Source organism: Ranitomeya variabilis, chromosome 5 (genome assembly GCF_051348905.1).
Source record: "Ranitomeya variabilis isolate aRanVar5 chromosome 5, aRanVar5.hap1, whole genome shotgun sequence".
In the NCBI taxonomy this organism is placed as follows: Eukaryota; Metazoa; Chordata; class Amphibia; order Anura; family Dendrobatidae; genus Ranitomeya; species Ranitomeya variabilis.
In genome coordinates this window covers 126340973-126364477 of record NC_135236.1, presented here as the reverse complement: position 1 = coordinate 126364477, position 23505 = coordinate 126340973, and the positions used below count along the sequence as shown (strand labels likewise).

General features: G+C 43.5%; 1 protein-coding gene across 4 annotated transcripts; it reads left to right on the top strand.

The window, feature by feature from the left end:
* Positions 1-880: 880 nt before the first annotated feature.
* C5H15orf61 (chromosome 5 C15orf61 homolog) lies at positions 881-17617 on the top strand. Of its 4 annotated transcripts, none has more exons than XM_077263253.1 (3): positions 881-903; positions 14890-15228; positions 15702-16248. In XM_077263253.1, the coding sequence occupies exons 2-3, from the start codon at positions 14892-14894 to the stop codon at positions 15827-15829; spliced, it is 465 nt and encodes a 154-aa protein (XP_077119368.1). In that variant the 5' UTR covers positions 881-903; positions 14890-14891; the 3' UTR covers positions 15830-16248. The 4 variants fall into 4 exon arrangements, 3 of the variants coding, with proteins under 3 accessions (XP_077119368.1, XP_077119367.1, XP_077119366.1); XM_077263252.1 differs by lacking the exon at positions 881-903 and adding an exon at positions 3022-3142; XM_077263251.1 differs by lacking the exon at positions 881-903 and adding an exon at positions 11069-11923.
* Positions 17618-23505: the final 5888 nt, after the last annotated feature.

Genomic DNA, 23505 nt, shown 5'->3' with positions numbered 1-23505 from the left:
TGAAGCCAAGGATCAGTGTAGCATTCTGCCTGTTACCTCCTAGTCCTCGCCAAGTTCAGCATAGTGCTTATAACCTAGACCACAATAATGGTCGGTCTCGTAGGCAATCAGCTATAAAAAAAAAAAAAAAAACATTGAATAACTCAAGAATGGCCACATATTTTAAATAAGCAATAATCTGTAAGGGTATGTCTCCACGTTCAGGATTGCATCAGTCTTTGGTCAGGATTTTATGCAAGTAAAATCCTGACCAAAACTGCACCTGAGGTCACTGGCAGGTCACCTGCGGTGTTCCTGCGTGTTTTGCTCATAGTAGCAACATGCAGCGTTTTGAAAAAACGCACAACGCATGCGTTTTCGCGACAAAAACGCATGCGTTTTTAAACGCATAGTGGAGTCTGGATTTCATAAAATCCCATCCACTATGCTGTAACATCTGGACGCTGCGTTTTTGACGCAGCAGAAAAACGCAGCGTTTCCTGAACGTGGAAACATACCCTAAAACTCGTCTTCCAGAAGACCTGTCATTAGCTGAAACGTAGACAGTTTTTCTATTATTTTATTCCTGCTGCTCCCGTAATTATTGCTTTTTTTAGTTATTTTCATATTCACTGTACGGTTCCAGAGAAATGGTCCATTTTATTTAGTAATTATTTTTATGATCTTTACCATAAGGGCGTTGCTCATATGACCCTCTCAGATCTTGTCTTTCAGCTGCTTTGCATTACTACAAGGTGAGCCTCATCCACTTAATAAAGGCCATACAAATTAGCACTTTATAAAAAGTCCATATCTCTGGGAACCTGGAGGATTGGAAAAAAAAAATACCCAGGGGAGCAGTGGGAAGAAAATAATCACAAAAACTTGTTCCTCTTGATGTGGTGACTGGTCTTTAAAGTTTAGGTATCATCAGAAAATGACCTATTTTTATATCCGGTTTTTGTGTTTAAATTATTTTTAAAAATGTGTTGGTTTTTTTCCCCACATCACTTTATATGTCCAATACAGATTGTAATCAGTCACATGCAAATGGGGCAGTCAGGCAGAAGGAGGAAAAGCTGTGAAATCCAGCTGTAGATTTTCACAGGTAGCAAAGGGGGAATGAGTAGCACATGCTAGAAATGGTGCACTGGGCCCGGGGTCAGGGACACAGAGGGATAAGTGAATAATTCCAGCTCATAATGCTGTTAGTGGATTTTGTCCCAGGTAAGAGAGACCAGCCTATGTGCATTAGAGTATTGCCAATATGATGAGAAAGGCCGGGATCACACATGCGAGAACTTATCCCTGTAAGTTGGACAAGTAGTCAAAGTTTAGTCAACCCCAAAGGGCGGAGGAGTTGCCACACTGGAAGGAGTCTGCGCACTGATGACTGGGGGTTTAGCGGAGTTATCATGATGTGCTAGCTGCACTAATTAAAAGCACGACATCCGGAGAGTATAAGGAATGTTTTTTATTCACACCAACGTGTTCTGGCTCCAGACTGGCGCCTTTCTCAATGCAAAAAAAAACTAACATCGGAGCGCACTGATAGTAATTCTAGTGTTGTCCGATTTTCACAGAATGGAGAAGGTGGAGAAACTTTTTTTCTCCATCTCCCAGAAAATTGTATCCCACACCGATCAGATTGTAATTGGCATAATCGGATTTTCTTGGATGGAGAGAAAACTGTTGTCTGCACCTGCCCTCACAATGATGGCGATCTCACAAACACTGCCCAGGCCGGCAGTCACAGCAGAGCAGAAGGTGCGGGTCATCACAGAGATGAGGAAAACCACCGACGAGAGATGTGACGGTGCCCAGATCTGCAAATCATCGCTTCAACAGGATGGTAACTAGGGCACAAAATCTTCTTCTTTTAGCCAAGAAAAGTGTATACATGATTCTATAAGGCCACGGTCACACGCTCAGTATTTGGTCAGTATTTTACCTCAGTATTTGTAGCCAAAACCAGGAGTGGGTGATAAATACAGAAGTGGTGCATATGTTTCTATTATCCTTTTCCTCTGATTGCTCCACTCCTGGTTTTGCCTTATAAATACTGAGGTAAAATACTGACCAAATACGGAGTGTGTGCCGTATTAGTCCTGGACAACTCCTTTAAAGGGAAGGTGCTGTGATTTTTTATTTTGTATTAATTATTGATTATAATCTATTATATTTCATACAAAATTAAATGTACACAGATACTGACGGTGATGGGGGGGATCGTGTCAGGATGTAGGGGGGGATTCAGCACCTAAACCCTAACAGAATTCGCTGACGTTCTGCTGGTCATGTAAGTGAATGCGGAATATGGAAAGAATCCCCCAAAATAATGAACGAGCGGCACAGTCCACAGCATGGTCATTAATGCTGCAGATCAGTACACAGGATTAGTGGTCAGTACACAGGATTAGTGGTCAGTACACAGGATTAGTGGTCGGTACACAGGATTAGTGGTCGGTACACAGGATTAGTGGTCGGTACACAGGATTAGTGGTCTGTACACAGGATTAGTGGTCGGTACACAGGATTAGTGGTCGGTACACAGGATTAGTGGTCGGTACACAGGATTAGTGGTCGGTACACAGGATTAGTGGTCGGTACACAGGATTAGTGGTCGGTACACAGGATTAGTGGTCAGTACACAGGATTGGGCCAGGGCCACACTTGTGAGTGCAATGCGAGTCTCTCGCATGAATTCCTGCCACTGCCGCCGGAGGTTCGGCCCGGAGCGTTCAGCTGCATAGAAATACATGCAGCCGCATGCTCCGGTCCTGAGTGCCGGCGGCAGTGTCGGGTAGTGATGCGAGTTTCTCGCGTTGCACTCACAAGTGTGACCCCGGCCTTAGTGGGACACTCAGCTACTGCTCGGTTTTATCACAGCACAAAAAGACAAATCTAATATCCTACAACAGTGACCCAAAGATGGCATAAGACTAGAACAACTTTACTCCATCTTCACAGTCTACTGTGTGCCTACAGGAGCAGAGAGCAGGCACCACACACAGCTGTGACCACACTGCGCAGGCTCAGAGTCAGAGCACACACAGAAGCGCCGGCGGCACCAATCCGCATCGCCTAGACCTTGCAGTCATGTGATCGCTCACATGGCCATGACGTCAGAGGGCATTCAGCTGATTCTGCTGTGATGAGGCAGGTGAGCTGCTGCTCGGTAGCGACTGGCGGAGGGACACAGGGAAGTCACCTGTCCTTGAAGACCCTATATATATGTGTGGGGGGCAGATATAGGCGCCTGAGCTCCCCGCTCGCTGCTACTGATAGTCCCCAGTGGTAGCAGGGCGCTGTGATAATGGGAGATACATGTGTGGAATGGATTAGATCTGCTGCTGTTTCAAGCAATGTGACATATGTGGTATAAAACGTGTGCACACTTTATAGCGTAATATACATTAATGGACCTTAAAGGGAACCTGTCTGTAACTTTACCTCCTCCACCCCCCAAAAAAAAAAATATATATATATGTACTGTTTTGGCACAGGGGGCCTCTTCTGTCTTTGTCTGCTCTTGAAAAGGCCACAGGTTATATATATAACCTGTGGCCTTTTCACGAGCAGACAAAGACAGATGAGGCCCCTGTGCCAAAACAGTACAGTCTAATAGCCCTCAAAATGCAAAACGTCTCCTGCTCTGGAGGTGGCAGTGGCCCCTTACCTTGTGCCCTTGCAGTAACTGTATGGCCGCCCCCAGAGTTGATCCCTTTATGGCCCCAAAGCTCTGTTCCAGCAGCGAGAGATCACATTTTGCAGTTGTGTCTGGAGTACGTTGGGGTGTGAAGATGCACTTCTGGCTGCTTGGCCTCTCGCTGTATTTCCTACCTAGCAGCATCATCCCCTGGCTGATTGGCAGGGTGTTTGCTCTGGTACACTGACCTGTCAGGGGAGGATGCTGCTGGCTGGGAAATAGAGCACAAGGCCGAGACGCTGTAAGTGCATCATCACGCCTCAGTGCACTTCCAAGCACAGCTTTAAAAAAAAAGTAATTTCTCTCCTGGAGCAAAGCTTTAAAGGGAACCTGTCACCCCCAAATGGCCTGTCACCGGCCGCTGGGAAGAAGCGCTACAGTAAGTGCTGTTCCCCAGTGGCGGGTGCTGAAGATGGCTCTCAGCATTCTCCCCTGCTCTGCCGGCGATCGTCCTGAGCAGAGGAGAATGATGAGTTATATTCAAGTCAGTACAATGACAGCAGGTGGGGACTTTTGGGACTGTTACTCCCATCATCAGACACCTGCTGCCGCCAATAACAGTGACAGCAGGAGCGGATGATCGGGGTATGCATCACCCACCGCCTGCACTAGAACTAAATGAATGAATGAAAAACCTGGTGTGGGTTCCCCTCTATTTTTGATAACAAGCCAGGCAAAACTCACGGCTGGGGGCTGCAACCCTTATCTGTCAGCTTCAGCAAGGCTAGTTATCAAGAATAGAGGGGTCCCACTTTTTTAATTATTTAAATAGATAATTTAAAAAAAAAACAGCGTGGGGTCCCCTCCATTTTTGACAATCGGCCTTGCTAAAGCTGACAGCTGGGGGCTAGTATTCTCAGGCTGGTAAGGGGGCATTTATATAGCCCCTCAGCCCAAAAATAGCAGCCCGCAGCTGCCCAGAAAAGGCACATCTACTAGATGTGCCAATTCTGCCGCTTTGCCATCTTTTTACACTTTCCCTGTAGCGGTGGCATGTGGGGTTGATGTCACCTTTGTGTTGTCAAGTGATATTAAGCCCACGGCTTAGTAATGGAGAGGCGTTTATAAGACGCCTATCCATTACTAATCCTATAGTTGTATGGTAAATAAAGACACAGTCAGACTTTTTTATTTAAAAATAACAAACACAGTTATACTCACCTAACGCCTAATTCCACCAAAGCCCTCGATCTCCTGTAATAAAATAAAAAACAACAGTATACCATACCTGTCCGTTATTCTGTCCCACGCCATAATCCATGTCTGGGGGATAAATAGTTTTCAACCTGGACGGTGCCAAGATGCGTCCGTCCAGGCTAAGAACCACTGGTGAATGAGATGCTGCTTTTCCCACAGTCCTGAGGTCACCGCAGTTCAGTCCGGCTGGGAACACAGCCTCAGTGACGTCACTGAGGCTGCGCTCGCAGCATCTCATTCACCAGTGGTTCTCAGCTTGGACGGTCGCATCTTGGCACCGTCCAGGTTGAAAACTAATCCCCCAGACATGGATTATGGCATGGAACAGAACGACCGACAGGTATGGTAATTTGTTGTTTTTTATTTTTGGTTTATTACAGGAGAACGAGGGCTTCAGTTGAAAAGGCGTTAGGTGAGTATAACTGTGTTTGTTATTTTTAAATAAAAAAGGAAAACTGTTTAGTTTTATTTCTAATAAAAGACTTTATTCTGGCTGTGTCTTTATTTTTTCATACAACTATAGGATTAGTAATGGATAGGTGTCTTATAGACGCCTCTCCATTGCTAAGCCTTGGGCTTGATATCACCGGACAATAAAAAGGTGACATCAACCCCCCCTAACTATCACCGCACTTGCCACCACTACAGGGCAAGTGGGAAGAGCCTGGCAAAGCGCCAGAATTGGCGCATCTCATAGATGAGCCTTTTCTTGGCAGCTGTGGGCTGCTATTTTTAGGCTGGGGGGCCTATATCAATGGCCTCTTACCAGGCTGAGAATACCAGCTGTCAGCTTTAGCAAGGCTGGTTGTCAAAAATGGGGTGGACCCCACGCTGTTTTTTCAAATTATTTAAATAATTTTAAAAAACAGTGTGGGGACCCTTCTATTCTTGATAACTAGCCTTGCTGAAGCTGACAGCTGAGGGTTGCAGCCCCCAGCTGTGAATTTTGCATGGCTTGTTATCAAAAATAGGGGGAACCCACGCCGGGTTTTTCATTCAGTCATTTAGTTCTAAGGCAGGCAGTGGGTGAGGAATACCCCCATCATCGGCTCCTGCTGTCACTGTTATTAGTAGTTCCAAATTCCCCCACTTGCTGTCATTGTTCTGACTTGAATATAACTGTCATCATTCTGCTTTGCTTGCGCCAATCACTGGCAGAGCAGGGGAGAATTATGAGAGTCATCTTCAGCACCCGCCGCCAGGGAACAGAGCTTACTGTAGCGCATCTTCCCCAGCGCCGATGCTTGTTACACGTATGACATCCATGTGTGTTCTCTGTGAGAACGTTTGCGTCCCGTGCTGATAGGAAAAAACGGACATGTCTACTTGTGGGGCACATGGACACACGGTCCGTGGAAACACACTGACATGTGCACAGACCCGACCCATTCATTTGAACGGGTCTACGTGTGACAGTGTCTCCGGTACGTGTGAAAAATGTCACCATACGTACCGGAGACACTGATGTGTGGGCCTGAGTCTGTTCCAGTAGGCTCCACAATCATGTGTAAGACTGCCAAGTTGACAGATGTCCAGAAGTCAGTCATTGACGCACTCCATAAGGAGGGTAAGCCACAAAAGGTCATTGTTAAAGAAGCTGGCTGTTCACAGAGTGCTGTATCCAAGCAAATTAATTGAAAGTTGAGAGGAAAGAAAAAGTGTGGTAGATAATGGTGCACAAGCAACCGGGATAACCGCAGCCTTGAAAGGATTGTTAAGATAAGGCCATTCAAAAATTTGAGGGGGATTCACAATGCGTGGACTGCTGCTGGAGTCATTGCTTCAAGAGCCACCACACACAGACGTATCCAGGACATGGGCTACAAGTGTCGCATTCCTTGTGTCAAACTGCTCACGACCAATAGACAATGCCAGAAGTGTCTTACCTGGGCCAAGGAGAAAAAGAACTGGACTGTTGTCAGTGGTCCAAGGTGGTGTTTTCAGATGAAAGTAAATTTTGCATTTCATTTGGAAATCAAGGTCCCATAGTCTGGAGGAAGAGTGGAGGCCACAACCCAAGCTGCTTGAGGTCTAGTGTGAGGTATCCACAATCAGTGATGGTTTGGGGAGCCATGTCATCTGCTGGTGTAGGTCCACTGTGCTTTATCAAGACCAAAGTCAGCGCAGCCGTCTACCAGGAAATGTTAGAGCACTTCACCGACAAGCTTTTTGGAGATGGAAATTTAATTATCCAGAAGGACTTGTCACCTGTCCACATGGCCAAAAGTACCAATACCTGGTTTACAAACAACAGTATCACTGTGCTTGATTGCCCAGCAAACTTGCCTGACCTTAACCCTATAGAGTATATATGGGATATTGTCAAGAGGAAGATGAGACATCAGACCCAACAATGCAGATGAGCTGAAGGCTGCTATCAAAGCAACCCGGGCTGCCATAGCACCTCAGCAGTGCCACAGACTGATCACCTCCATGCCACGCCGCATTGATGCAGTAATTGAAGCGAAAGGAGCCCTGACCAAGTATTGAGAGCATTTACTGAACATACATTTCAGTAAGCCAACATTTCAGATTTTGAAATCATTTTTCAAGCTGGTGTTCTAAAATATTCTAATTTACTGAGATAATGACTTTGGGTTTTCATTGGCTGTAAGTTATAATCATCAACGTTAACAGAAATAAACACTTGTAATAGATCACTCTGTCTGTAATGACTCTATATGATATATGAGTTTCACTTTTTGTATTGAAGAACTGAAATAAATTAACTTGTCGATGATATTCTAATTTTGTGAGACGCACCTGTATGTTACTGAATAGCATTAGGAAATATGTCTTGTTTCTAACTAGTAGAAAAGAGTGACTAGAAACGTGTGCAATGTTTCAGCCTGTGAGAAGTCTTTCTCTAGCATGTGCTCATGATATCAATGATCTAGCCTTGGGAACGCTCTGCAAAATAAGATCGGTAGGAGTCTGAAAGCCGCCACTGCCATGTTCAACTGGGAGTATGACTGCTTGCTCACAAATGTCAGTACCGGAGAATTAGGAGCGCGTGTGCTGTGCGCTGTCACAATTCAGAAATCACTATGTGACTGAATAGTTTGTTCTCAAACCTGGACAAGCCCTTTAAAGCCTGTTTCAGACTGGTGTGTTTCATGGTCCATGTGGTGACTGCAAGGCCCGGGCTAATCTCATGTTTCCTGACCCAAACTAGCATCCTCATAGACTCGTGTGACTGTACGTCCAGGTTGGGAGACATGCGGTCCGTCTGGGTGTATACCAACCATGTTATATGCCAGGCTAATGGGCAGGGAAGCAAATGCCACAGTGATAGTAAAAATGGATGAAAATCGCATCCAGCGCACTAGTGATAAACAATATATATTCTTTTGTATGCAAAAGGCGGACGTCTGCATGAGACTGAAGGGCTGTATTTGTGAATCAGCAGGGCACATGCTTCGCCCGATGCTACCATGTGGATGCAGTAGTAATCTTAACAGGTACCATATGTTGCAGAACAAATGGCAGCATTTTGTAAAAACCATTTCGGTTTTGCTGCAATTAAGGAAATCACTGAAAACCCTGTCATAAACTGCCACCAAAAGAAAAAACCCCGTGTAAATACAACACAAGACGTCTTGGGAGATAAAACGTTGCATGTGTTTGTGGTAATAAAGGATTCAAGTGTTTGAAATGTCTGTGAAGATGAAGAAACTAAGACGTCACCTGCCTTGCACTATTCTTCCTGTACATGGAACGTTTTATGCTGCTTATTTTTCCTAGTTTTGAGACTGTCTTTCCTAAATGTGAAGAACTTCATTTGCTCCTTTTCTTTGTAACATATGATGCCAGTATATTTTGACATTTAAGGGTAGGTCAATATGGGACAAAAATGCAGCAAATCGTATATTTCGGAACCAGCAGACAGATAAGAGTGGATGAGATTGTAAAAAGTGGGAACCCTCCTCCCCAGTAACAGGTGACAACTCCTTATAAAAATCATCAGTAAGTTCTCAAACTAGTAGTATCCTGATAGCAGTTGTCCTATGTCTACCCATCTACTCCTCTTGGAAGGGCATTTAAAGGGAATCTGTCAGTAGGATTTACCCTCCCAATCGGTATATACGGTGCATTGTGATCTGATATTCCAGAGAAATCCACGTTTTTTCTTATTATGGAAACAAGCTGTTAAGATCTATAGGCCGGACACAGATCTCGTTAAGATTCTGCCGCCAGAGATTATTTTAAGTGAAAGCAGATATTACCAGTGAGAGACATGTAATGACTGACAGTCTGCTCTCCGGATCTACATGTCTCACACTGGTAATCGGCCCATAGATCTTAACAGCTCATTTCCATATTAGGAAAAATGTGGATTTCTCTGGAATAATACATTGGATCACAGATATCAATTATTGCATTCAAGTTTCTATGACCTGCAAGTCCATAATATACAGTGGGGCAAAAAAGTATTTAGTCATTCAGCAATAGTGCAAGTTCCACCACTTAAAAAGATGAGAGGTGTCTGTAATTTACATCATAGGTAGACCTCAACTATGGGAGACAAACTGAGAAAAAAAAATCCAGAAAATCACATTGTCTGTTTTTTTATCATTTTATTTGCATATTATGGTGGAAAATAAGTATTTGGTCAGAAACAAAATTTCATCTCAATACTTTGTAATATATAAAAGTTATCACCTGCGCTAAATGGGTACGTTGGTGGATAGAGTAAGTATGTGGACTATACTTTGTAATATATCCTTTGTTGGCAATGACAGAGGTCAAACGTTTTCTGTAAGTCTTCACAAGGTTGCCACACACTGTTGTTGGTATGTTGGCCCATTCCTCCATGCAGATCTCCTCTAGAGCAGTGATGTTTTTGGCTTTTCGCTTGGCAACACGGACTTTCAACTCCCTCCAAAGGTTTTCTATAGGGTTGAGATCTGGAGACTGGCTAGGCCACTCCAGGACCTTGAAATGCTTCTTACGAAGCCACTCCTTCGTTGCCCTGGCGGTGTGCTTTGGATCATTGTCATGTTGAAAGACCCAACCACGTTTCATCTTCAATGCCCTTGCTGATGGAAGGAGGTTTGCACTTAAAATCTCACGATACATGGCCCCATTCATTCTTTCATGTACCCGGATCAGTCGTCCTGGCCCCTTTGCAGAGAAACAGCCCCAAAGCATGATGTTTCCACCACCATGCTTTACATTAGGCATGGTGTTTGATGGATGCAACTCAGTATTCTTTTTCCTCCAAACACGACAAGTTGTGTTTCTACCAAACAGTTCCAGTTTGGTTTCATCAGACCATAGGACATTCTCCCAAAACTCCTCTGGATCATCCAAATGCTCTCTAGCAAACTTCAGACGGGCCCGGACATGTACTGGCTTAAGCAGTGGGACACGTCTGGCACTGCAGGATCTGAGTCCATGGTGGCGTAGTGTGTTACTTATGGTAGGCCTTGTTACATTGGTCCCAGCTCTCTGCAGTTCATTCACTAGGTCCCCCCGCGTGGTTCTGGGATTTTTGCTCACCGTTCTTGTGATCATTCTGACCCCACGGGGTGGGATTTTGCGTGGAGCCCCAGATCGAGGGAGATTATCAGTGGTCTTGAATGTCTTCCATTTTCTAATTATTGCTCCCACTGTTGATTTCTTCACTCCAAGCTGGTTGGCTATTGCAGATTCAGTCTTCCCAGCCTGGTGCAGGGCCACAATTTTGTTTCTGGTGTCCTTTGACAGCTCTTTGGTCTTCACCATAGTGGAGTTTGGAGTCAGACTGTTTGAGGGTGTGCACAGGTGTCTTTTTATACTGATAACAAGTTTAAACAGGTGCCATTACTACAGGTAATGAGTGGAGGAAAGAGGAGACTCTTAAAGAAGAAGTTACAGGTCTGTGAGAGCCAGAAATCTTGATTGTTTGTTTCTGACCAAATACTTATTTTCCACCATAATATGCAAATAAAATGATAAAAAAACAGACAATGTGATTTTCTGGATTTTTTTTTTCTCAGTTTGTCTCCCATAGTTGAGGTCTACCTATGATGTAAATTACAGACGCCTCTCATCTTTTTAAGTGGTGGAACTTGCACTATTACTGACTGACTAAATACTTTTTTGCCCCACTGTACAAGGGTTGATCCTACTCACAGAATTATTGTAAAGTGCATTAGTCAGCAGGTGAAAAGCATACCAATAGTGGTGCCATGTTGACATCATGGGATCACTGCAGCCAATCACTGGGGTTAGCCATCCTGTGCTGTCTACACCAGCATTACCGCTAATCCCCTTGACCGAGGGTGGCAGCAAAGAGCAGGGAACATTGAATCTGTTAGCATTTGTATCTGTTAGAGATACAACTAGTGGTGAGCAAACGTGTTCTGATAAGGTGTTAGCTGCGCATGCTCATGTTCTAACCGATTGTCTTTGGCGGGCTCAAGTACTGTGTTCGAGGCCCCGTGTCTCCATGTCCTGTTTGTTAGGCAATCCCTGTGTACAGCACCATGGAATTAATGGTGCTATATAAATAAATAATAATAACAATAATGTGTTGCAGGTGTCGAACGGCCGCAGGGACTTGAACATGTTATTGGCACACGCCGAAGATACTCAGATAGCACTCGAGCATGCTCAGATAACACCTTACGTTCACTCAGCACTAGATACAACCTTTGTCTGGATCAGCTGGTGGTCTCCAGATCTGAACCCAACAGGTGGAATATCCACTCCATATTCCAAATTTTCATCCACACACTGCAGAGAAAAAAATGGAACAAGAATTGACCAGCGCTGCGAATTTGAAATCGGTAACACGCCAATTCACACTGCAGATTTCAAAGTGGATTTAAAGGGATTTTTCATTTTCGAAAAATCTGCTTCCCCAGGTGCAGTGTGTTGTAAACACAAACTGCGCTTTACTCACCCTTCTTGGTCCAACACTGGCCCAATGTCTCTTGTCTGCAGCGCTGACATCACGTTGACACTGCTGCACCCAATCTAAGCTCATCGATCGGCTGCAGATGACAGCAGACACTGGAAATAGTAAAGGAAACTGCTCTGAATCTGGGGAGGGTGAGTAACGCACAGTTTATCTTTTTTATATCAAACTGAAGGAAGGGACATAAGTTTTCTGAAATGCAAAGCAAAATCTGAAATGTGTAAGAAATTTACATTATTGCATTGAAAAGCTGGAAATTCCACAACAGTCTTGCGTTCACATATCCTTATTACTCCTGATGAAGAGCTGTAGGATCTCGCCTCCTGATAATTAATCAGCTCTGTGTTTATTTACTGCAGTAAAATGGCAGGTGTTGGGATTTATTAATCATAGCCAGGCACAAACAAGGCCGCCCTCACCTCCATAATTAACAGAGCAGGAGCCTTCTCTTTGTGTGCTAATAAAGAGAAGTGGAGACAGTTAGCAACTTTCATGTCTTAACAAAGCCGGCTAATGAGCAGCAAAGGCTTCTTTCTATTATTTCCTGCGCTGTCGGAGCAGCTTATAGCCGGCACTGCTGCAGGCGCAGCACCAGACCCCCAGGAACATCACTGAGAGGGGACATGCAACCACTAGTGTCCAGAGATAAGGCTGGATCTGTCAGCATCCTGGAACCCCAGATAAGAAAGGTGGGGAGGATGATGATATAATCACTAGAAATTAAATATAAATGTTATATTTGGAATCATCTCAATGTCTCACAGTCATTGTCTCCACAGGTGAAGACGGGAGCGATTATCCAAAGGAAGTCTGTAACTCTCAAACCTGAAAATGAACAATTTAGACTATCATTATAGAGGACTTGGCCCCCATAAAAATCATACAGATACTGTAGATTTTAGTTTTATCTGAAAATAGTTTTATTGTATATGTAAGTAAGTGGGCTTCGGTGTACTCTGTATCATTCTTCCCCCTAAATGACCATCCTCCGCTTCTCCTCCCCTTAAGGTGAATGACAGCTCCCGCTTTGGAGCGCTGCCTGATCCATGTCCCTAGCCCTTTGTCTTGGCCCCTGCAGTGACAGTATGTGACCGGCGGGGGATTTAGACCAGGCATCGCTCCAAAGTGAGCAGAGGGTGCCCCAAGGACTCCTAATATATATAAAATAAAACTGTTTATATACAAAGCTATATTCTACAGCACCAATATGATTTTTATAGCGTCTAAGTTCCCCATATGAATAGTTCAATACCAGTTTTGGGGGTGACAAACTTGTTTTAAGAACACAGCCAATTTTTTATTTTTGTGCTTTTATTTTGTTTCTCCCCTTGTTCCAAGAGCTATAACTTTTTTTTTTTCTTTTTTTTTCTATTGATCTAGTCATATTGAGGACAAGATGTAGTTATGACTTCATTCATTTTACCATATAAAGGAAAACTGTGCTGAAATGATAACAATTTCTGGGGAACATGATTTTCCAGGCCAGTACGAGTTTGGCAATTCCCAACTTGTATAATTTATTTTTATTAATAGTATTTTAGTAGCTTAAAAAATTATATAAAATTCTGAACAAAAATTTATTTTGCTTGGTGTCATTTCCAAGACCTGTAACTTTTTAAATGTTTCTGTGCTCGGTGTTGTATGAGAACTTGTTTTGTGTGTGCTGTAGTTTTATTGATACCATATTGGAGTACATATGACATTTCAATTGCTTTGCATTTTCATAAAGTTATATTTAATTATTATTTATCTTATTTTGATAGCGTTTTTATATACATAGTAATACTCAATAAGTTTAATTTTAATTACCTTTCCCTTTATTTTATAGTCCCCCCCAGAGAACTTGAATGTGCAATAATTTAATCACTTGCACTATATCCTGTAATATATCAGTACAGTATTGCAGTATATACTGAAATAATGATATCCTATGAAACTTAGCCTGTTGCTGGGTCTCGCAAGAGCATCAAGATGGCGATGTGAGCCTTCAGCAGCCCATTGGCACCAAGTGATCATGTTGTAGGGCGCAGGAACAATGTCCGCCAGATTTGTGCCTCTGAAATGGCAAATCCACAGATTGACAGTGGTCGTTAAACAATAGTAATGGGAGCTAGCTCCATTCAGTGCTATTAACGACCAGTTCTGGCTGTATAACACAGTTGGTACCAGCCCTCCATAGAGTGAGTCCAGCTCTTGAGCCTGCTCCATGCACCTGCACCCATGATGTACTATTATGTCCTGTGGAGGAGAGGTCAAATAGATTTTCTAATATGTATTGATGGTATATCACTAGGATAAGCTATCGTAGGACCCCTGCCTGATAAAAGAGCTAGATTGCAACAACAAATAAAAGTTTTTATTCCATTACCCAGTGGTAGATTATCTCATTAACTTTGGCAGCGCTGAACCCAACCACCATTTTTCTACCTTTCTTGGATTTTATAATTGGTGGGATCTGACCTCTTGAGACCTCAATGATCCTGAGACTGGGCGAATGCTGCAGTTCTGTGCACATCTGGGTGACCAGAGACAGCTGGGCAGGAAAAACAACAGCAAATAGGACACAGTCCTACACTTGCAATGTATTCCTTTAATTTTCAGGATCAGTGGAACCACAGAGGTTGGACGCCCACTATTGCCTTGTAGCGCTGGGGTGCCATCATCAAATCTGACCAAGGACAACATCTGCGTGGAGTTTGTATGTGGCCCCCATGTTTGTGTGGATGTCCTCTGGGTACTTCCTATTGAAATTGACTATAATGTGTGTTTACTTAGGGAATGTAATCAACCCCATTAAGGACAGGGATTGTATATGGTAGAATTATCTGCACATCACCGTGGAATACGTTGGTGCTATATAACAAAAGGGGAACTATCTGACCATTATAGTGGCAGTTTAATAAAGTGATCATCATCTGATGTTTTTGGCTTGTCAACAAAATGATAAATAGTTTAAAAGTATTCAAAAATTGAAAAGCTTCTGAATCCTGTGCATGTCGGTGAATGCTGCGTGTCCTCGGGCTTTGTGATATTTTCCACGTTTTCATTTTTGGCCGGCGGTCTACGAACAAAATATTCACTTTGGCTTTGTGTCTTGCAGACATGCTTTTGGGGAAAAAAGCCCACGACACATTGCTACGCATCCTTCTCTTCCCTGCCGTGTCCTTCAGACATCCTCGTCCTGACTCCTCGGAGGTTCTGACCCAGCACCTTCTCCAGCGGGACCTGCCACATTGGACTTCTTTTTGTGTCAAGTACAGCACAGTTAATAATGACCAGTTTGGCTTATCGAACTTCAACTGGGAGGTGAATGGCAGAAATTACCATATCCTCCGAACGGGCTGTTTCCCATTCATTAAATATCACTGTTCCCGTGCTGCCCCCCAGGACCTGCATCTTCACAACCACTTCTTTACCACGCTAAAAGCTATAAATCTAGGTAAGTGATGGAGAGATGCTGTAATTACACCCCACACACTCCATCCTGCCTCCCACCCAAGGCTTATTAAATATTTAGCTTTATAAAGGCCATCAATTGTCTTTTCAAACAGAATATGTGGAGCGTGGCTTCCTGTGGCTGCTTATCCATATGGCTGGGATTAATTACTTTGCTTTATTATCGCAGCTTATTAAAATCTCCCTTGCTGCCGTTGGTTAGAACAGCCCATTATGTTAGCGGGTTATTATGGGTTTCATATTAATCGCATTATTATCTCTCTGGCTGCCTTTCATTAGTAAAGCTGCAGAATGCTTCTAACATAAATAAATAAAATAAAGTTGTCCCTTCATTGCTAGCACAATAATGGGGAAGCGTGAGATGACAGGATGAGAATGCAGAGCAGTGCATGCTAGGTAATGACCGTGCCGCTTTCTACCCTCCACTCTTTGATTGGTTCTGTGTCCGCTCGGCAGGGATCCCCACTCTGATGTACGGCCTGGGATCGTGGCTGTTTGCCCGAGTCACTGAGACTGTTCCTACCAGCCGTGGACCGGTGACCATCTACTTTCTCATCAAGGAGGACAAAGATGCCATGTTCTGACACCAGGACAATCCTGAGTTGACTTTGTTCCACCAGTTCTTTCTCTTTTTTTTTTTGCAAAGTCATAACCTCTGTTGTTAATGTTGCCTGCTGGTGACCCTGTGAGTATGTTCTCCGATTCTGGTTGTATACCTTGGATGTTTTATATAATGTATTACTGACAAATGTACCATATATATCTGCACTGGCAGAAGGGATTACATGAAGCCAAGTATTAAGCTCAGAATTCATGATTTCATGCGTATACATGACTCTTGTAAATCTACCCTTCATCTCCACATGGTGCACACTGCCATGCTCTTAGATTTGCAAATAAGATCTATTGAGTGACCCTGTGGTCCACATGTATAAAAAGGAAGGGGGTCACAAAACTCAGATTCCGGCTCTTTCTTTTCTAAGGTGGGATGGAAATAAAACAAGTGATTGATTAGCAACTACAGTATATATAGCTGCACAGATTTTCTCTTAAAGGGACTCTCGGCACAGAATGACTGTTCACACCAAGTGCAGGCGCTCGATGCTTCACAGCGCGGCCGGTCATGTCACTACACCTTCCCACCTGCTTGGTTTCCATCTGTTTACACCCTCCTCTGGCCCTATGAAGCCAGAGCTGTCAATCAAAGAAGGGGGATAGAGATAGATGGAAAACAAGCAGGTGGGAGTTGTATATAAATGATTGGCCGCGCCGTGCAGCACTGAGTGGTGGGACTTAGTTTGACCATTCGTTCTGAGCTGACGGAGTCCCTTTAAATGTGTCAGGTTGATGAAAATCAAGCTGATATCATAGAAGGCTAGGAGTCTGGACAGCATTGGCCATGCAAAATGTCAATCACAAGGTTTCATTGCATCATCACACGTGATAATTATGAATGTGGTCGTGTTCCTACACACAGTGTGATGCTCTTGTGTTACCACCATTGCAAAAATTACAACCTGTTGGATTTTTGGTTGCAGATTCAAATTGGCCATTCCAGCTCAGATATTAATGACTGCAACAACCCACAGTCAGAGGTTTTTTTTTACCCGTGAATATTGCAAATCCTAAATCGCATGTGACTCGTAGCCATATTACATCCCAAGGATATGTACACGTGACATACTTTACATGCAGGAGAACCTGACGAGTTTTCCAAGAAGCTAAAAAAAAAAAGAAAAAAAAAAAAGTCCTAAAGCATCGTTTTGGATTTGTTGGGGGATATTTCCTGAGCACTTGCTTTGTCTTTTTTTGACCGCAAGTGTTTTTTTTTTTTTTTTTAAACATTTCACCATAAGTTTTGGATTTTCTTTATTGACTTTTTATGGTCGTTTTTTTTTTCCCCAATTCAACAATGAGGGAACCGCTGTTGGCATCAGATTCCAATAAATCCCAACCAAATTGCTGGAACTGTGATACGGTTTTTTTTGCACAGTGAAAATATGCAGCATCAAAATATTTGTGGCGGGAAGTTAACCAAAAGACAACGTCTGATTTAGACATGTTGTATTCCTCACTGGGGCAACTAGGGAGGACATTTACTACTATCTACAGCGAAGAACCTCCTATAGATTTGGAACAAGAGTTGTCACTGACTGTGACTGTTGTCAATGAACCTTAAAATGCTTTTTCTTCCTCCATCAAGATGGGGCTCCCAGCAGACAGACTCTCAAGATCAGCTTCTAATTGTGGGGGCAAGATCCAACAATCTTAGGGGGATCATTGGCTTTGTGCTCTCACCAAGATTCGGCCATTTATAGGCCATGAGGTTTTGTTTTACACTTGACGCTAATAAAATGTTTTTTAATTACCTGAGTGATCGCAGCCTCTTCTAGTGTCCTCTCCCCAAGCCTGGAGCAGGGCTGCTTTGATTTCGGATAACATGTTCTGCTGACTATGCACACCTGATTTCCAATAAATACAAATAACGAGGCCTCGTGTCTGATCAGCGGCGGAGCAAGCTCCTCCGAGGACGCCTCTGACAAACTGCTTCATCGATCTGGCTGCTGCGAGCTGCAAGCTGCATTAAACAGGCGTTTGATTTCTTGCCTTACGCCGTCACTGTGTAACAATTAGGCAAATGTAATATTTTCTTGTATTACATGGAAATCAATGCACCTTTTGCTCCCATGGAGTTGATCATGGTGAGAGATGAGCTGTCAAGGGTCAGGGGTCAATGTGACAATATCATTTCTCAGCATGGATAAAGCTGCTCTTCCATCTGTCACTGAGACCTCATTCACACTTCTGAACTGAGCTCTCCACACTCAGACGGTGAAATCTTTCCGACATAAGCATTATTGTTTGGTAGTCCAGGTCTAATGCAAAAGGTCAGTTTTGTAGGAGATCGCTAAGGGGAATCATTCCTGTGAGTGGAATACATGATTTGGTTAGTCTCCAATCGCTCTTGGAAATTACACAATTACAGATCGAAATTTAATGGCCACCTGGTAGGTAAATGGTTAATGCTTCCCGACACTGGCTGTAATTGAAGCTTGGCACCCAGATCAGATCCCTGCCACTTTTCAACACTCCGTGTCTCTGTATTTTGTATCGTCATGCAGCGGGGGTCAGACAGATAGTGTGTCTTTGAAATAAAGTCTCTCGTCGCTGAAAGATCAGACCCTCACAGGGCAGATAGGGTGAAATGATTGCAAGAAATGCCAAAGTTTGGTTTCATAGCTGGTGCAAAGGTTAGGGTCCTAATAATACTAGACCGAGGCAGATCTGGGGTTATTGTTGCCACTAGATAAATCGAGAAGACATTTACCCTTTCCAAGATGAAAATATATCATTTCAATAGAAGATTTGTTGCAGATATTTCCGCAACTGTTCTATTCATCTCAGTGGGGATTACGGGAATCATTGCACAGGTATCAGAAACCATCCCATTCAGGAGATTGGAGCTGGAAATGCCCAAAGGTCGTCCTGACATGCAGTCTTTTTCCATAGTGGAGCATTTACCTCCATGTAGTTATGTAGCTTGCATAACGGAAAAAAAACTGAAAAACTATTTCAGTATTGCCCCCCTGGTTCTACTGAATTACCATAGAATCATGAGCAACTAAGTGTGAATTACTACAACCGCAGGGGATGGGAAGAGGGGGTAGCCAGATCTTCTGTAATACAAACCATGGGTTGTGGGCTTATAATAGCTGTGTGGAGCCTGGCTGCAATGTGGCCACACGTTTGGTAGTTTACAGTATAAGCTTTCAATGGGGAGAGGGGTATAGGCCTCTGCTAGCCACCTCTGATGACAAATTATCTCCTGTGAGAAGCAAGGATCGGACATTATGAAATGCAACATGCACAATCCATCTTTCTCCTGACATCTGCTTTGGGGAAGAGTTGGGTACACTTGGTCAACAGTCATCCAGGGTGTATGGCCACCTTTAGACTTGTCTAGATTTGAAAGTAGTTTGAGGTTGTCATGTTAGCAGTAGCACCTATTGGTGCTTCCAAGGGTACGATGCAAATTGGAAAAATCTAATTTGTATTTTCTCCAGAATCCACCGCAGAAATTCGAAGCAAAATCTCAGGTGTATATCAGAGTTTCATCTGTGTTTTTTACCATATTTTCATCAGAGTTTCATCATTTTTGGGGGGACCCAAGGGGTAACATTCCTTGTTGAAAGTGAGATTTCAGGCCTGGTATACCAATGTGAGGAGGCTTTTAAGCCCTACAATGCTCCTCTGGGAAATTAAATATGCAAATTGTCTCTTCAGAGAGGCAAAGGGCTAGAACTCTAGTCCCACCTATTGGACGTAGAAATCCTAAAAGTCAATATCGACCCGTTAACCCCTTCCTGACATCCGACGTACTATCCCGTCGAGGTGGGGTGGGCCCGTATGACCGCCGACGGGATAGTACGTCATACGCGATCAGCGGCGCTCACGGGGGGAGCGCCGCCGATCGCGGCCGGGTGTCAGCTGATTATCACAGCTGACATCCGGCACTATGTGCCAGGAGCGGTCACGGACCGCCCCCGGCACATTAACCCCCGGCACACCGCGATCAAACATGATCGCGATGTGCCGGCGATGCAGGGAAGCATCGCGCAGGGAGAGGGCTCCCTGCGGGCTTCCCTGAGCCCCCCGCAGCAACGCGATGTGATCGCGTTGCTGCGAGGGTCTTACCTCCCTCCCTGCAGCTCCCAGACCCGGATCCAAGATGGCCGCGGATCCGGGTCCTGCAGGGAGGGAGGTGGCTTCACAGACGCCTGCTCAGAGCAGGCACTGTGAAGCAGCCTGCACTTTCCTCAGATCGGTGATCTGTCAGAGTGCTATGCAAACTGGCAGATCACCGATCTGTATTGTCCCCCCCTGGGGCAAAGTAAAAAAGTTAAAAAAAATTTTTTCCAAATGTGTAAAAAAAAAAAAAAAAAAAAAAATATTCCAAAATAATGAAAAAAAAAATAAAATATTATTCCCATAAATACATTTCTTTATCTAAATAAAATAAAAAAAACAATAAAAGTACACATATTTAGTATCGCCGCGTCCGTAACGACCCAACCTATAAAACTGCCCCACTAGTTAACCCCTTCAGTAAACACCGTAAGAAAAAAAAAAAAAAAACGAGGCAAAAAACAACGCTTTATTACCATACCGCCGAACAAAAAGTGGAATAACACGCGATCAAAAAGACGGATATAAATAACCATGGTACCGCTGAAAACGTCATCTTGTCCCGCAAAAAACGAGCCGCCATACAGCATCATCAGCAAAAAAATAAAAAAGTTATAGTCCTGAGAATAAAGCGATACCAAAATAATTATTTTTTCTATAAAATAGTTTTTATCGTATAAAAGCGCCAAAACATAAAAAAATTATATAAATGAGATATCGCTGTAATCGTACTGACCCGACGAATAAAACTGCTTTATCAATTTTACCAAACGCGGAACGGTATAAACGCCTCTCCCAAAAGAAATTCATGAATAGCTGGTTTTTGGTCATTCTGCCTCACAAAAATCGGAATAAAAAGTGATCAAAAATGGTCACGTGTCCGAAAATGTTACCAATAAAAACGTTAACTCGTCCCACAAAAAACAAGACCTCACATGACTCTGTGGACCAAAATGTGGAAAAATTATAGGTCTCAAAATGTGGAGACGCAAAAACTTTTTTGCTATAAAAAGCGTCTTTTAGGCTGGTTTCACACTTGCGTTTTTATCTGCATGCGTTTTTTTAAAAAACGCATGTGTGAAAAAACGCATGTAAACGTGGTAAAACGCATGCGTTTTTAGACGCATGCGTTTTTATAGAAAAACACAAGAAAACAAACAAACAAAAAAAACCTAACCCTACCCCTAACCTGAAATACGTGGCACTAAAATATACGTTTATATACGTATATAAGTGCCACGATATTTCAGTGGCCACGTATATAAGTGCCACGTATATAAGTGCCACGTACTTAAGTGCCACGTACTTAAGTGCCACGTATTTACGTGCCACGTATTTACGTGCCACGTATTTACGTGCCACGTATTTACGTGCCACGTATTTAAGTGCCACGTACTTAAGTGCCACGTACTTAAGTGCCACGTATTTACGTGCCACGATATTTCAGTGCCACGTATAACCACATAGTTATAGTATTTATAGTACGTGGCACTGAAATACGTGGCACTGAAATATCGTGGCACTGAAACACGTGGCACTGAAACACGTGGCACTGAAACACGTGGCACTTAAATACGTGGCACTTAAATATGTGGCACTTAAATATGTGGCACTTAAATACGTGGCACTTAAATACGTGGCACTTATGACTGTCAGAAAATGTTCATTAAACGGTTAGAGGTGAGGTTAGGGGTAGGGTTAGGGTTACCGTTGGGATTAGGGTTAGGGGTGTGTTTGGGTTAGGGTTTCAGGTAGAATTGGGGAGTTTCCACTGTTCAGGCACATCAGGGGCTCTCCAAACGCGACATGGCGTCCGATCTCAATTCCAGCCAATTCTGCGTTGAAAAAGTAAAACAGTGCTCCTTCCCTTCCGAGCTCTCCCGTGCGTCCAAAAAGGGGTTTACCCCAACATATGGGTTATCAGCGTACTCGGGACAAATTGAACAACAACTTCTGCGGTCCAAGTTCTCTTGTTATCCTTGGGAAAATAAAAATTTGGGGGGCTAAAAATCATTTTTGTGGGAAAAAAATATGTTTTATTTTCACGGCTCTGCGTTGTAAACTGTAGTGAAACACTTGGGGGTTCAAAGTTCTCACAACACATCTAGATAAGTTCCTTGGGAGGTCTAGTTTCCAATATGGGGTCACTTGTGGGGGGTTTGTACTGTTTGGGTACATCAGGGGCTCTGCAAATGCAACGTGACGCCTGCAGACCAATCCATTTAAGTCTGCATTCCAAATGGCGCTCCTTCCCTTCCGAGCTCTGTCATGTGCCCAAACAGTGGTTACCCCCCACATAGGGGGTATCAGCGTACTCAGGACAAATTGGACAACAACTTGTAGGGTCCAATTTATTCTGTTACCCTTGTAAAAATACAAAGCTGGGGGCTAAAAAATCATTTTTGTGAAAAAAAAAAAGAATTTTTATTTTCACGGCTTTGCGTTACAAACTGTAGTGAAACACTTGGGGGTTCAAAGTTCTCACAACACATCTAGATAAGTTCCTTGGGAGGTCTAGTTTCCAATATGGGGTCACTTGTGGGGGGTTTGTACTGTTTGGGTACATCAGGGGCTCTGCAAATGCAACGTGACGCCTGCAGACCAATCCATTTAAGTCTGCATTCCAAATGGCGCTCCTTCCCTTCCGAGCTCTGTCATGTGCCCAAACAGTGGTTACCCCCCACATAGGGGGTATCAGCGTACTCAGGACAAATTGGAAAACAACTTTTAGGGTCCAATTTATTCTGTTACCCTTGTAAAAATACAAAGCTGGGGGCTAAAAAATCATTTTTGTGAAAAAAAAAAGAATTTTTATTTTCACGGCTTTGCGTTACAAACTGTAGTGAAACACTTGGGGGTTCAAAGTTCTCACAACACATCTAGATAAGTTCCTTGGGAGGTCTAGTTTCCAATATGGGGTCACTTGTGGGGGGTTTGTACTGTTTGGGTACATCAGGGGCTCTGCAAATGCAACGTGACGCCTGCAGACCAATCCATTTAAGTCTGCATTCCAAATGGCGCTCCTTCCCTTCCGAGCTCTGTCATGCGCCCAAACAGTGGTTACCCTCCATATATGGGGTATCAGCGTACTCAGGACAAATTGGACAACAACTTTTGGGGTCCAGTTTATTCTGTTACTCTTGTAAAAATACAAAAGCTGGGGGCTAAAAAATCATTTTTGTGAAAAAAAAAAAGAATTTTTATTTTCACGGCTCTGCGTTATAATCTGTAGTGAAACACTTGGGGGTGCAAAGCTCTCAAAACACATCTAGATAAGTTCCTTAGGGGGTCTAATTTCCAAAATGGTGTCATTTGTGGGGGGTTTCAATGTTTAGGCACATCAGGGGCTCTCCAAACGCAACATGGCGTCCCATCTCAATTCCAGTCAATTTTGCATTGAAAAGTCAAATGGCGCTCCTTCCCTTCCAAGCTCTGCCATGCGCCCAAACAGTGGTTTACCCCAACATATGGGGTATCTGCGTACTCAGGACAAATTGCACAACATTTTTTGGGGACCAATTTCTTCTCTTACCCTTGGGAAAATAAAAAATTGGGGGCGAAAAGATCATTTTTG

Excerpts from the sequence above, each read along its gene's own strand:
- C5H15orf61 (XM_077263251.1), top strand. The coding sequence starts at position 11,872 with ATGACAGCAGACACTGGAAATAGTAAAGGAAACTGCTCTGAATCTGGG. Across the intron at positions 11,924-14,889 it reads CTGCTCTGAATCTGGGGAGG|ACATGCTTTTGGGGAAAAAA; the intron begins GTGAGTAACGCA and ends TGTGTCTTGCAG. Across the intron at positions 15,229-15,701 it reads GCTAAAAGCTATAAATCTAG|GGATCCCCACTCTGATGTAC; the intron begins GTAAGTGATGGA and ends TCCGCTCGGCAG.